At 42.0% G+C, this 13,773-nt stretch overlaps 1 protein-coding gene across 1 annotated transcript in view; it reads left to right on the top strand.

Moving 5' to 3' along the window:
* The window catches only part of LOC149468191 (low-density lipoprotein receptor-related protein 2-like), a 106,244-nt gene extending 99,177 nt beyond the window's left edge, over nt 1-7,067 (top strand). Inside the window, exons 34-35 of the mRNA XM_089670599.1 lie at nt 3,782-3,808; nt 7,008-7,067. Coding sequence (XP_089526725.1) covers nt 3,782-3,793 — 12 coding nt within the window. The 3' untranslated portion in view covers nt 3,794-3,808; nt 7,008-7,067. The remainder of the gene's footprint in view (nt 1-3,781; nt 3,809-7,007) is intronic.
* Nucleotides 7,068-13,773: the final 6,706 nt, after the last annotated feature.

The following is a 13,773-nucleotide window of genomic DNA, read 5'->3' as shown; positions in this document are numbered from 1 at the left end:
GAGCCTGTGGCTTGGAGGAAGTGCCTGGGTCAGGTGTCTGGCCCATCTGCTCGGGGATGTGCAGTGGTGATGAATGGAGTTGAGCCTGTCAGATGCAGGGACCACATGATTGCGGCGTCCCGGGATGATGTCACTGCGAAAGCTTGGCGATGGACGGGAAAGCCCAGTGTACTGCCGCAAGCAGGGGAGATGTGGCTGATTACTAGGACATAATGTTTCACTCACATGCGCTTTCTCTGAAAAAAAAACCCAAAAAAACCAAAAAAAAATAGCCTAAAGTGTGTATGGACACCGATATATTTTTCTGCTCCTAGAAGCTAGTGGTGTTCTAATAGATTCTAGGAGCTTAAATGCTAGTGTGCATGGGGCCCAATAGTAAAATATGTCAATGTGCCTTTACGCACCTTTCTTTCTCTTCAAAACTATGTACTTCTGTAGATACTGGAGGCTTCCCAAACCTGAGTATCACTGCAATCCTAACCTCCTTGCTTAGGTTGATAACATCTTGGCCAAACTAAGGGGTTTTTTTTGTTTGTTTTTTTTCATGGCTCAGTAGGTCCATAATGGTGCTTTTTGAATTGTGCGTAGCACTGCAAAGAAGGAATCAAAGCTTAAATATTCAAATATTTGAACCGAGGGTGTATAGTATTGGGAAGTTACACCCAGTGGACATTGGGTTTACATATTCTTTAAATGCTGAAAAAGGGTCAAACTTAATCTTCCTGAGGTATGAAAGTATCCCATTCTTTGTATTGCTTCCTTTGTGTGAAATTCTTGGTGTTCCTGCCAGGCCCTCTGCTTTCCTAATAAAACTGACCACAGTAGGTATGAGCACAGCGTGGTCCGTTTTCTAGCTGTGCTGGGAGATAATCCAATAATCACGCTTCTGCTGACATGCTCTCACTGCACAGCCATTGCTTCTGAGTTCCTTATGTAAATGAATACAGGTTTTGATCACTTATAAAAAGGAAAAAAGGTATTTTTAACTGGGTTGTTTTCCAAGGTGAGGGTTTGGGCCTTCTTTCCAAGGCGAGGGTTTGGGCCTTCTTTCCAAGGCGAGGGTTTGGGCCTTCTTTCCAAGGCGAGGGTTTGGGCCTTCTTTCCAAGGCGAGGGTTTGGGCCTTCTTTCCAAGGCGAGGGTTTGGGCCTTCTTTCCAAGGCGAGGGTTTGGGCCTTCTTTCCAAGGCGAGGGTTTGGGCCTTCTTTCCAAGGCGAGGGTTTGGGCCTTCTTTCCAAGGCGAGGGTTTGGGCCTTCTTTCCAAGGCGAGGGTTTGGGCCTTCTTTCCAAGGCGAGGGTTTGGGCCTTCTTTCCAAGGCGAGGGTTTGGGCCTTCTTTCCAAGGCGAGGGTTTGGGCCTTCTTTCCAAGGCGAGGGTTTGGGCCTTCTTTCCAAGGCGAGGGTTTAGGCCTTCTTTCCAAGGCGAGGGTTTAGGCCTTCTTTCCAAGGCGAGGGTTTAGGCCTTCTTTCCAAGGCGAGGGTTTAGGCCTTCTTTCCAAGGCGAGGGTTTAGGCCTTCTTTCCAAGGCGAGGGTTTAGGCCTTCTTTCCAAGGCGAGGGTTTAGGCCTTCTTTCCAAGGCGAGGGTTTAGGCCTTCTTTCCAAGGCGAGGGTTTAGGCCTTCTTTCCAAGGCGAGGGTTTAGGCCTTCTTTCCAAGGCGAGGGTTTAGGCCTTCTTTCCAAGGCGAGGGTTTAGGCCTTCTTTCCAAGGCGAGGGTTTAGGCCTTCTTTCCAAGGCGAGGGTTTAGGCCTTCTTTCCAAGGCGAGGGTTTAGGCCTTCTTTCCAAGGCGAGGGTTTAGGCCTTCTTTAACAAGCAAACAGATCTTCAACCATGCCAATGAAGGAAATGTATGCATATATAAAAGACAGCATATAATTGACATGCTGTATTCTTGTAATGTAAATGACTTGTCACAAGGAAAAACTACACTTCAAAATCTATGAAATTAGGCAGTTCAGATTAGGTGCCAGTGAGTAGAACCTCATTAGGTAGTATGCAGGTGGACATTTTTAATAGTGTGGGTTTAAATGAATAAACATACTTTCCTAGATGTCTACAGTGACAATCCGATGCTGCAGCTATCCTCCACCACCTCTATACAAAACGGAGTGTTCACTGAAGACCGAGAACTGAGTGATCAGCTGTCTTTGATCAGAGAGCCAGTGACTGACAGTCACTGGCTCGCCACTTTGCCCCTGCAGCACTCGTTGGAGTGCTGAGCTGTAGAGAGGGTGGGAGCCGCTGGCTCGGCCTCTCTGCAGTGTGCTGAAAAGCCTAGCCAGCTGCCGGTCAGGCATCTGGGGGATCCCAATGCTGCTGGGATCCCTGCAGAGCCTGGACCAGCTCTGATAGCAGGCCAATTTCTGCTGTCTCCTGAATCTGGGTCACAGGAATGCAGAAAAAGGTCACTCCTGTGACCCACAAGAATGACAGAGCTTTGTCCATACTCCTTTTTAAAAATAACATGTTATACTTTCTATGTGCAATGGTTTTGCACAGAACAGCTCCAATCCTCTTCTTGGGTTCCCCTCCCCCTGCTGAGTGCCCACAGAGCAAACTGCTTGCTCTGGGGGCATTCATGCATGCTTGCTCCCAAGCCACCTGTCTTCATAAGAGGCAGTGCTGCTTGGCCCCGTTCCCTCTTCACTGGCTGTGATTGACAGTGGGAGCCAATGTCTCCTGCTGCTGTCTCCGCCAATGAGGGAGCGATCTGAGAGAGCTGCTGCTTTTGTGTACATTGCTGGATGGGATTTGGGCTCAGGTAAACATTAGGGGGGGGCTGTGGGGGGGGGGGGGGGGGGAGTTGCACACTGAAGGCTTTTTACCTTCATGCATAGAATGCATGAAGGTTAAAAAAAAAAAAAAAAAGCCTTTACAAGCACTTAATTTATCTAGGGTCTGGAGTTCTTTGCTATTGAGATGTGTGGTGTCATTGTACCAAGAAAAAGCTCCCTTGGCCCTCAGAAGGCTGTGGATGCCTGAGCTTGGCAAAGGATTTAAAAATATCCCCAAATTATTTTTACATTGATAAATTTACTGTAAGGATCTAAAAGTAACAGTAAAAGTGATAATTACAGGCTGGCTTGTCCTTGTCAAATTAAGTTATTTGGCCAACATAACTGTAGACATGTTTAGGGTTGCTTTGCTGCTTCAAGACCTGAGTCATGGAGTTGACTCTAAATTCTACATCGTATCATATTGTGTCAAAAGTTGGACCAAAAACACGATAATTGAAGCACACAAGCAAATTCATCAATGAATGGATCAGAAGAAATTAAGTTTAAGAACTACCCTAGCCAAAACCCTGATTCAAATTCCATTGAATTGTTGGCGGATTTAAAATGTGCAGTTCATGCAAGGAAACAAACCTCTTGTAACTAGGGGAATCTTGAATGGAGAAGTGATAAAAACTTTAGTGTCCATGTCAGAGCCTGAAGGACAGTTCTGCCAAACTCTACAGATTATTTCTAATAAAAGGGGAAATAGATGCCAAAGGTAGAACTACTTTTTCCAGAGTACACATGTATTGATATTTTGGCTGATTAAGAACTTTGTTGACTTCGCATATGTACATAAACAGATCTTTTTTCAAGTTCCATGGGATGTAATATTTTTTGTATAGCTTTATTTATAGCTATATTTTTATATTTCTTGCTCTATATGTTGTGATCTAATATTTCACAAGACATCTATTTTTCTGGAATAAAGATTTATTTTCAGATAACGTTAACACTTGCAGATAAAATACTGAATTTTTGTAATGAGTTTTTTTTTTTTTTTCTAGGAATGTCATTAAAGAAAAGTAGTTCAGGTATGAGTATTTATCGAATTATTGTTGTCGTCCAGTAATTTTCATTGTTCGGTAGGTTTCACACTGTGATTTTCTTAAGCAAGCTATCTTGTAAATTTTGTAAAGCGATGTACAAACTATTGTCGCTATAAATCTTGTATAATCTGTTGCAAAGTTTCTTGCCTGTAAATTCATCCGTTAGCAGTCTGCAACAGGAAATTCTGTTAAGTTGCTGCTGTGCCTTTTGGCAGCATCACGATCAGCCTGCCATATGCTCAGTTGCTGTTAAGCCTGGTACGCACAGGCCGTTTTTCTTTTTCCATTCATCGCAGAGGGCTGAATGAAAAACTGTATCTCCCCGCTGAGCTATTGTGTTCTGATTGGGGGACTGTAATGACTGCGACTGCTGATCTGTTTTTTCAGCGTGCCGTTTTGACAAGCTGGAAAGGCTGCTGTACACGTGGGCTGAATGTCGGCCAGTTTCTGTTGAACCGGTCGATACCATGTTCAGCCAGTGTGTACCAGGCTTTTGGCTTTCTATTAGGACTATTGGCTCAGCAGCAAAATGGCCAATTAAACTAGCTTGCATGGCAGGCTGACCATGCCACTGGAAATTGCACAGCACTGTCTTGGTGTTGTCAGACTGCAACAGGAAGTGCTGTTACTGGTAGGATATGCAGTTAAACAGTCACGAAAGTGATTTTGTAAACTAAGAAATCCAGAGAGTACAGGCATGGTGGAGATCAAACTTTTTTTGTTGTATGTAAAACCCAACAATTCTTATTGCCTTTTTTTTTTTTTTTAATGAAATGGAATATATTTGGAAGAGTTTTGTTAAACCTGTTTGACAAAACCAGGTAATTTTTTTTGTACTTCTCAAATTCCGAGCTGCCCATTGTCCTCTGCATCCCCTTTAGTTCATAGAGATCTCAACAAAGCAAATTTTGTAGATCTGGGAGTGGTTCGGTAGTTCTGCCCCTTGGTTGAGAACTGTTGCACGGCAGAGCTGTCAGATGTCGGGAGCCTTTGTCAGTTGCAGAGCTTTTTTTTTTTTTTTTTTTTTTTTTTTCCCGTGTTGGTGGCCTGCATTTATCGTGATTGACATTGGATCTACTTCAGGGGACATTTATCTTTGTTTAATAAAGGACTTGTCAAACTTTTTTTTTTTCTCTTTTGGTGAATGAGTAGGGGTACTATGTGCCCCAGACTCATTCACATGGGGGGCGGGATCTGAGGCCCCCTTGTTAAAAGGGTCAAAGGACCTGGTAGGAATGGAGGGGGTTGACACCTCACACTGTGGGGTTTTTTTTGTTTTTTGTTTTTTTTTGTGGGGGGGGGGGGGGGTTTGTTTTTTTTTTTTTTTCATTGCTGACTTTCTTTTGTTTACATTAAACGGTCAGTGGGAAAGCCCTGGTGAAGAAGCTGAGAAGCAGTAGTAAACTGCAAACATTTTTTAAAAAATCCTCTCCCCGCAAATTTAAGAAATGTGCTAGTGTGTATCACATACTAGCACATTGCGAAAGACGCACCTGAAAACTAAGCCCTTTAGCAGAGCGCTCAGCTCTCTTCACCTGGTGTTTTCAGAGTTCATGGGCTGTGGCCATCTGACCAAGCCGTGCTGTCAGAAATCCCATGCATGCACAAGTTTGTCACAGCACAGCGCTCTCAATGGATGGCATGCTGTCCATTTCGCGCAATGTGCATGCGCTGGTGACATCACCGGTGCTTCTACAGTAAATCACCTAAACTGTGCACGTTTAGGAGCTATGTACAGCACTGCAGGTAAGCCTTATTAAAAGCTTATCTGTAGGTAAGATACAAAATTGGGTTTACTTTCACTTTAAGGACGTGGTGGCTGACTTCCCAGCCCACTCCATAACAGCTAGCTGCTATTCGTACAGATTTCAAATGGTTTGATTCGTATAATTCTGGAAAATTCAAAATTCGTTAAATTGAATAAACAAAACTAAAGAAATTCAAACAAATATATGGAACAAAAGTGGTAACAATGATTTCATACGAAACAAATTTTTCCATTCTGTACATATGTATTACAGGTTTTAGGGGTTTTTTATCTGCCTTCATACACATTAAAAATTGTATACACTAAGGCATGATGTCAAACATGCTACACATTAGACGTGGGGTTTACATGTACATGCATATGAGAATTCTTTAAGGAAAATTAACATTTTTGGCAGGCATATTTTAATCCTCTGCCAACACCAGAATTGGGTCCAGACCATTCACTTTTGTTTGCTACAGTAAACCAATGAAACTTGGTGAGTTGCTGTTTTTATAATCAACTGACAGCCTTCACCAAGGTAATTTTGTGCTTGCTTCCAACCAAAAACTAACTTTTGGTAAACTCACCGCATTTTGCAATGTAATAGTCTGGCTGATGTGCAAAATGCTAGTACAAATACAAATGTGGGTACTATCAGTCTCCTATTTTTTCATATTTTTGTTTTTTTGTCATTTTCAGTCGCCTTCAACTACACTCTAACATATAGTCGTTACCTTTTTAAAACCAGGAAAAAGCGTGCTCTCTGCTCTCCCACTGACCTTCATTAGCAGAATGACGGGGACTTGATTTCTGCTCAGGACTTATGAGCCAATCAACAGCACTTTCCACTGTCATTGCCAGAAACACGATAGGTTAGCTTGCACTATTGATGGAAATATGTTAACAATGCAAATCTGCAGTTGGGGAGCTGTAGGACAAGTGTGACCTTAAGTTTCAGTGCCTGAAACCTGTGGGACCATCAGATAAGTTAACCACTGACCTACTACTGGAGCCACTCACTCCACTGACCACCAGTGAGTTGGCACGCATGTCCCCACTTACTCTACCACTGCACATCATGTACCACAAACTGTCCTGCTGCTAGATATATTTTTTAGAATTTGCTGAATTGGAACATTTACTAAATTGGACACACATTCCTATTTCTTGGCAGTCTGTTTTCAATTACAGCATGGTTGTTATAGGCCAGCATTTTGAAAGGAGCAGTTGGCAAGGGCAGCCTACAGCTCTCAGTGCAGAATACCTTACAAACGTCAGGTCCAGACAGCAATATAACAAAGATGCATATAATCCCACTCTAAAATATCTGGTGTTAATATATTGCTAAGGTTTTTGATATTGTGGCAGAAGCAGGACTTTGACTTCTAACATTCTAAACTTTTTTTTTTTTTTTTTTTTTTTTTTTTCTTTCAGGTTCACACTGTGCTGCAATAGTAACTGATATTTTATGCTAATAAAAGTGAATTTGTTATAGAGCTGGAATGTATTTCATCAACCTATTTATTTGACCTTTATCCTACTGTTATCTGTGTTCAACACAATAAAGTTCATGAGGAAAATACTTTGTCCTTTGTAGAATGCTTTACCTTGGCCTAATTATTTTAGCATGAAGACATTACCATACATGTAACATGAAGCACTACCCCATCATACGTCTGCTAGGGTTTTCAATCTATACAAACATTCTACTTGGTGTTCTTCAGAGCAGAGTCAGGACAAGGGGTGGACAGGAGGGGCAGCTGCTCTGGGCATAGTGGGGATTTTGCTAAAATGGGTAATTTTGGAGGGGGGATTTGTACTAGAGTGTACTTCTGATAGAAAGGGGGATTTGGGTGGGGGGGTGATGGTAGGGACGACTGGAGGGGGGGTTCTGATAGGTGGGGAAATTTGGGGGGGGGTATTTATGGTCAGAGGGGACATTTGAGGTGCAGAGGATGTGCTAAGGGGGGGTTTGGGGGAGGGAGAGGATTTGAGCTGGGAAGGAGGGATTCCTATTGAAAAGACTTTTAGTTTAAGGAGAATTTTGGCTTGCAATGAGAATTTATGCTTAGGGGGAAGTGTAAAGATTAGTGTTCAAATTGTTGAGGGAGGGAGAGGATTTTTGCTGACCCATAATGCTCATTTTGGGGAGGGGGGGGGACACAATTTGGCGTAGTTGCCCTGGGCACTAGACTACCTTGTCCCGGCACTGCTTCACACCAAAGGATGATGTGTCCATCTTTTAGTAAAATTGTCTGATTCGATTTAAGTAAATGGGATTGAAGCCTGGCTAGACTTTCTGAAACCTGCGGGTGTACAGGCAGAAATCAGTGGTGCTAAAAGGATTGTAAAACTATTTGGCATTAACTGTTTATGCCAAAACAGTCTTCCTCTCAGCAGCAAGTTTGTTTTTTTGTTTATTTTTGGGGGTTCTTGCGTTCTGTCCCTGTTAGTAATAATGGTCACCAGGACAAGAGGGTGAATGTACCATCCAAAGATTTTACAGTTTCCCCTAGAAAAAGTAGACCTCTATTTAGGGACACCTGTTCTGGTAACAACTGTAAAAAGGGATTTCCCTTACTTTGTAGAAATTCATAGTAGAAATTTGTTCTACCTCTTGTGTCTCTGGAACAGAAAATGAAATCTCCTGATAATACACAGCAAAAGTAAAATTGGAGGATTTTAATCCATCCTTGCTCTTTCATAACACTTTTTGATATACAGAACTTTGAACTTTAATACTGGTTGAACGTAACAAAAAAAAAATCACTCAATGGACAGAGAATGGAAGCACAGCTTCTCAGTCAGTCTTACATAAATATATACAGTGCTTAAAAAGCAGACCTTTAAAAGATTGCAACAACATTCATGTAATTTTATATGCTTGAATGTACTTAGTGGTACTGTAGGTTATGTTCCTATAAAGGTTTCAAATGCCTAGGTTCAATGCTGAAAAGAAGTGAGAACTATAGGCATAACTTTTGTTTGTATCTAAATGGGACACTGTGAAAAAGCTGACGGGTTATAACCCTCCTGAGATTGTCACTTCCTGTCCCATAGCCAAGCAAGAAGTGAGGAAATTCTTTTTTTAAATTAACAGAATTCATTGGAGACCCTTAAGTCACCAGAACTACCTGCTCAAAAAAAAAATAAAGGGACATTTTGAACACACATTCAATCTCCATAGGGAAAAATATCATGCTGGATATCTATACTGATATGGACTAGGTAATGTGGTGGCATTGTAAGGATGCTGCATCGTTTATTTCCATCAAAGACACTTGGAAAATCAAACTACCAACTACAGAAGACTGAATTCAAAGTGAAAAAATGATGCCGGCTAGTCCATTCTACTGAAATTTCATTGCATCAACTCAAAATGGTAGTCGGTAATTTGTATGGCCCTCATATGCTTGTATGCATGCCTGACAACACCGTTGTCTTGCACCAGGAGGCACCCAGGACCTAATGCACCAGCAGAGGGTCTGACAGTAAGTCCAAGGATTTCATTCCGATACCTAACGGCAGTCAGTATGTCATTGTCTAGCCTGTAGAGGTCTGTGTCCCTCCATGAATATGCCTCCCCAGACTATCACCGACCGCCAAAACGGTCATGCTGAATGATGTTACAGGCAGCATAATGTTCTCATGGCTTGACCTTTTCACGTCTTTCACATGTGCTCAGGGTGAACCTGCTCGCATCTGTGAAAAGCGCAGGGTGGCAGACATGCCAATTCTGGTCAATGGCAAATGCCAATTGAGCTCTATGGTGCTGGGCAGTGAGCACAAAGCCCACTAGAGGACATCAGACCCTCAGACCACCCTGATGAAGTCTGTTTCTGATTTTTTTTTTTTTTTGTTTTTTTTTTTTTTGTTTTTTTGGGTCAGACATTCACACCAGTGGTCTGCTGGAGGTCATTTTGTAGGGCTCTGGCAGTGCTCATCCCGTTTATTCTTGCACAAAGGAGCAGATACCAGTCCTGCTGATGGGTTAAGGGCCACATTTGGCCCTGTCCAGCTCTCCTAGAGTAACTTCCTGTCTCATGGGATCTCCTCCATGACCTTGAGACAGTGCTGAGAGATGTAGCATACCACCTGGCAATGGCACGTATTGATGTGCAATCCAGGAGCAGTTGGACTGTAGGGTTCAGGTATCTCCTCATGCTACCAGTAGCAACACTGATTCTACCCAAATGCAAAACTAGTGAAAACCAGTCAGAAAAGAGTAGGGAAAAAAGTCAGTGACCTCCACCTGTTTTGGGGATAGTAGTCTCATTGTTGCCCATCTAGTGCACCTGTTTAACACCAAAGCAGCTGAAACTGATTACTAACCCCCTCTGCTACTTAACTGACCAGATCAATATCCCAGGAGTTTAACTTACTTGATGCTATGCTCTGATTAAAAAGTGTTCCTTTTATTTTTGCGCAGTGTACTGTCCCCATTGGAAGATTTCCCCTCCATTACTTTGCTGGGGACAGCCCAAATATTTGGGATTTTCTTTTACATTCCATTTTTTTATGCATTTTTATATAAATCTTAAAAATTTAGCAATGCAGGGAAGATATAGAGAATATATATAATATACAGTATTGGGACACCTCTCCAAATCATTGGATTCAGGTGTCCACCCACCTTCATGGCCACGTGTATAAAATAAAGCCCCTAGGCATGCAGACTGCTTCTACAAACATTTGTAAAATGGGTCACTCTCAGGAGCTCAGTGAATTAAATTGTGGTACGGTTAGGTTGCCATCTGTGCAATAACTCCTTCTGTGAAATTTCTTTGCTACTGAATACCTGTAACATCATTTAACATAACCGTTTTGGTGGTGGGTCAGTTATGGTCTGTGGAGACATATCAAGGAGGGATGCACAGACCTCTACAGGCTAGACAATGGCACCCTGACTGCCATTTGATATCGGGATGAAATCATTGGACCCATTGTTAGACCCTATGCTGGTGCAGCGGGTCCTGGGTTCCTCCACGACAATGCCGGGCCTCATATGGCGAGAGTATGCAGGCAGTTCCACGCTCGGGTGACCTAAATCCAATAGAAAACCTCTGGGAAATCATGCTTTGGCCCATCCAATGCCGCCAGGTTGCGCCTCAGACTGTCCAGGAGCTCAGTGATGCCCTGGTTTAGATCTTCGATGTCAGCCATGCATACAAGCACGTGGGGCCCATACAGACTCCTGAGTACCATTCTGAGTTGCTGCAATGAAATTTCAGCAAAATGGACTAGCGTGCTGCATCATTTTATTTTCTGGGTGTCTTTGAATTCAGTCCTCTGATGGAAATGAAAATTATCAACCTACAAACGATGGGGCATCTTTACATTCCTAACACATTACCCAGTCCATATCAATATAGATATCCAGCATGATAGTTTTCCCCATATGAGATCTGATGTGTTTTCAAAGCGTTCCTTTTTATTTTTTGCGCAGTGTATATATGACAAATTAATGTTAAATATTATGGTTCAAATAGGCCATACATTCAATTAATGATTACTTATCCCCCTTCCAAAGAAGGATATCATCAATGTATTGCTTATATAAAAGCAAATTGGCCCATTGTTTATTGAAAATAACCTCAGATTCCCACTTTGACATGAATATATTTGCCAGACTGGGGGCAAGTTTTGACCCCCATAGTCACCCCCCTCTCTTGCAAATAAAACTTATTGTTAAACCAACAATAGTGCAAAATCTAAAATATGATACTCTTTTTAAGCTGGAGGGATGTCAGAGTTTATAAGGGAAAACTGAAACGCCATCTTCCCATCAGCATGTTGTATGTTTGTGTAGAGGGAAGCAACATCAGCTGTCGACAAAAATTTATCTTGGTCTAAACAGATCTTTCAGTTCATTCAATACTTCTTTTGTATACTTTAAATAGGCTGTGTTTGTGCAGTGTTGTAAAACCAAACTGTGCAAGATCAGAAAAGATGGTGCTGTATATGATGGCAAACTTGTATTTTATCTGCCTGGTTCATAGACATACGAGGAAGCTGACTCACTTCCTAGTCTACTATCCCAGAACAAATTGTGAAAATTATGCTTTTCATGCAAATACTGTCTCAAAGTGTAGGAGACTGTCATGGTATATATTGTAGTTTGTAGAATCTGAGTGCTTCAGTTGCAAGGAGATCTGTCAGTTACAATAGACAATCTAAATAGTTTTGTATTTGAAAATCTGTATATATAATAATTGGTACGAGTAACAGCCTGTGCACCTTCAAACTTTTTCGCCACATGGCAGTAGATAATTTGGGAAATAAGCAAGTACATTCTGTAACCATATTCCCATCCTGGTGGAAATCCTTCTGATCTGGCAATCATATGCACAGAAAATATCATAAACATAGCAAAAGTTAATGTTGCCTGCTGTGACCTGCTTACTTCTCCAGAAGTTATCCATTAAAGAGATGACATGCAAAAGTAATTGAGGCTAGGGACAAATGACATGCTAACAAGTCTAGAATGAGCTGAAATGATGTCCCTCAAAGCATGAGATGTTGTGTGTAAACACTGGTGGGGATTATCTTGGGCTCCAGTCACAAGTGTTTATACACTGCTTCAAATTCCTGTGGAAACTATCTGGATTCCTGCAGGCGCAGTTGGGAGTCGTGTGTGAACAGCTGTCATCTGAGCCTGTATAAGTCAATGTCAGGCCGACTACAGCTATATTTGACTATTCTCACAGCCATTGATTGGATGGATGCACATGATCTCCTCCGCTCTCCAGACAGTTCAGAAAATCATGGGATAGTGGATAGGAAAACTTGGTACTTCAACTGTGCCTGGAACTGAAGGCATAAAATCTTGGACCCTGTGTTCAAGAAACATTAAGTAAAGTCTAAATTTCCATTAACAGGTGATGGACTGTGGAGATGGAGCTGTAAACCAGTCAATGTAATTGCGGGTTTTTTTTTCCCTCCATTGTCTGTACAAAACATTTAATAAATCTGCAGCAATATCAGACTTTGACTCTTTATTAGAAGTAGCAATGTGTGATACTGGAAACAAGTGGCTTCTTTGACAGGCCTTCAGATAATTGAATCTTGGACACTGTAATTCCTGGCAGCTTTTCTGCAACCTCAAACATTTTTCTCCCAGCAATAAACTAGTTTGTTTAGCTGAGAGAACTAAATTGTGGAGAAACTTTTTACCAGATTGGAAGTCTTTATAAACTTTGGCATTGAAATATTTATTGCTGCAGCATTTTCCTCAACCTTTTTCAAACTATTTTTGAGCTGTGCTGCTGGTATATTCCACTCCAGCAGCAAGCACACCAAACTGTCTATAGGCAGAGAAGAGGAAGTAAGGAATTAATCCAGACTTAAACAGTTGTTTGCATGTATTAAAGCTGTAATATGTCTGCTTTGTTTCCTTAGCACCATCAGTGAGGGCGTCAAAACAAAGTTTGGTTTAAATGTTCACAAAGGGTATCTCCTGCTGGATAAGGTATGGTATGGTTCTCATCCATGTTGATCAGAGTTTACAGTTCTTTAAAAAAGTGGGTTTTAAAGACCTGTTCCTCGTCAGAATGGATTAGATTTGGTAATCCATGTTGGACAACACTTCTCCCACAACACTTTAGCTACAGTTACAGCTTTAAGTAAATAACTTGGGCAATAAGCAGGCAGTGTAATTATGCACTCACCGGCCATTATTAGGTACACCTTGCTAGTACTGGGTTGGACCCCCTTTTGCCTTCAAAACTTCCTTAAAGCGATACTAAAAGTTAATTTTTCTTTTGTAAAATAAAAAACATGTCTATACTTACCTTCTTTGTGTAGTGGTTTTGCACAGAGCAGCCTGGATCCTCCTCTTCTCGGGTCCCCCGCAGACTCTCCTGGCTCCCCCTTTCAGTTGGTTGCCCCCATAGCAAGCAGCTTGCTATGGGGGCACCCAATTCTTTGTGTGTAAATTCACACACAGTCATGGCTTGGCCCTGCCCCACATTGACTGACTGGCTGTGATTGACAGCAGCAGGAGCCAATGGCTCCAGCTTGCTGTCTCAGCCAATGAGGAGGCAGAGACTCAGGACAGCCAAGGCTGTCATGCACATTGCTGGATGGAGCTCAGGAATGTATTCAGGGGACTTGGGTACTGCTGCACGCAGAAGAATTTTTACCTTCATGCATAGAATGTATGAAGATAAAACACCTTGAGACTTTTTACAATCGCTTTAAT

Source organism: Staurois parvus, unplaced genomic scaffold, assembly GCF_062004578.1.
Source record: "Staurois parvus isolate SC_StPar_1 unplaced genomic scaffold, SC_StPar_1.0 ptg000091l, whole genome shotgun sequence".
Lineage (NCBI taxonomy): Eukaryota > Metazoa > Chordata > Amphibia > Anura > Ranidae > Staurois > Staurois parvus.
Note: the sequence above shows the minus strand (reverse complement) of the source record. Positions and strands in the feature narration are given on the sequence as shown.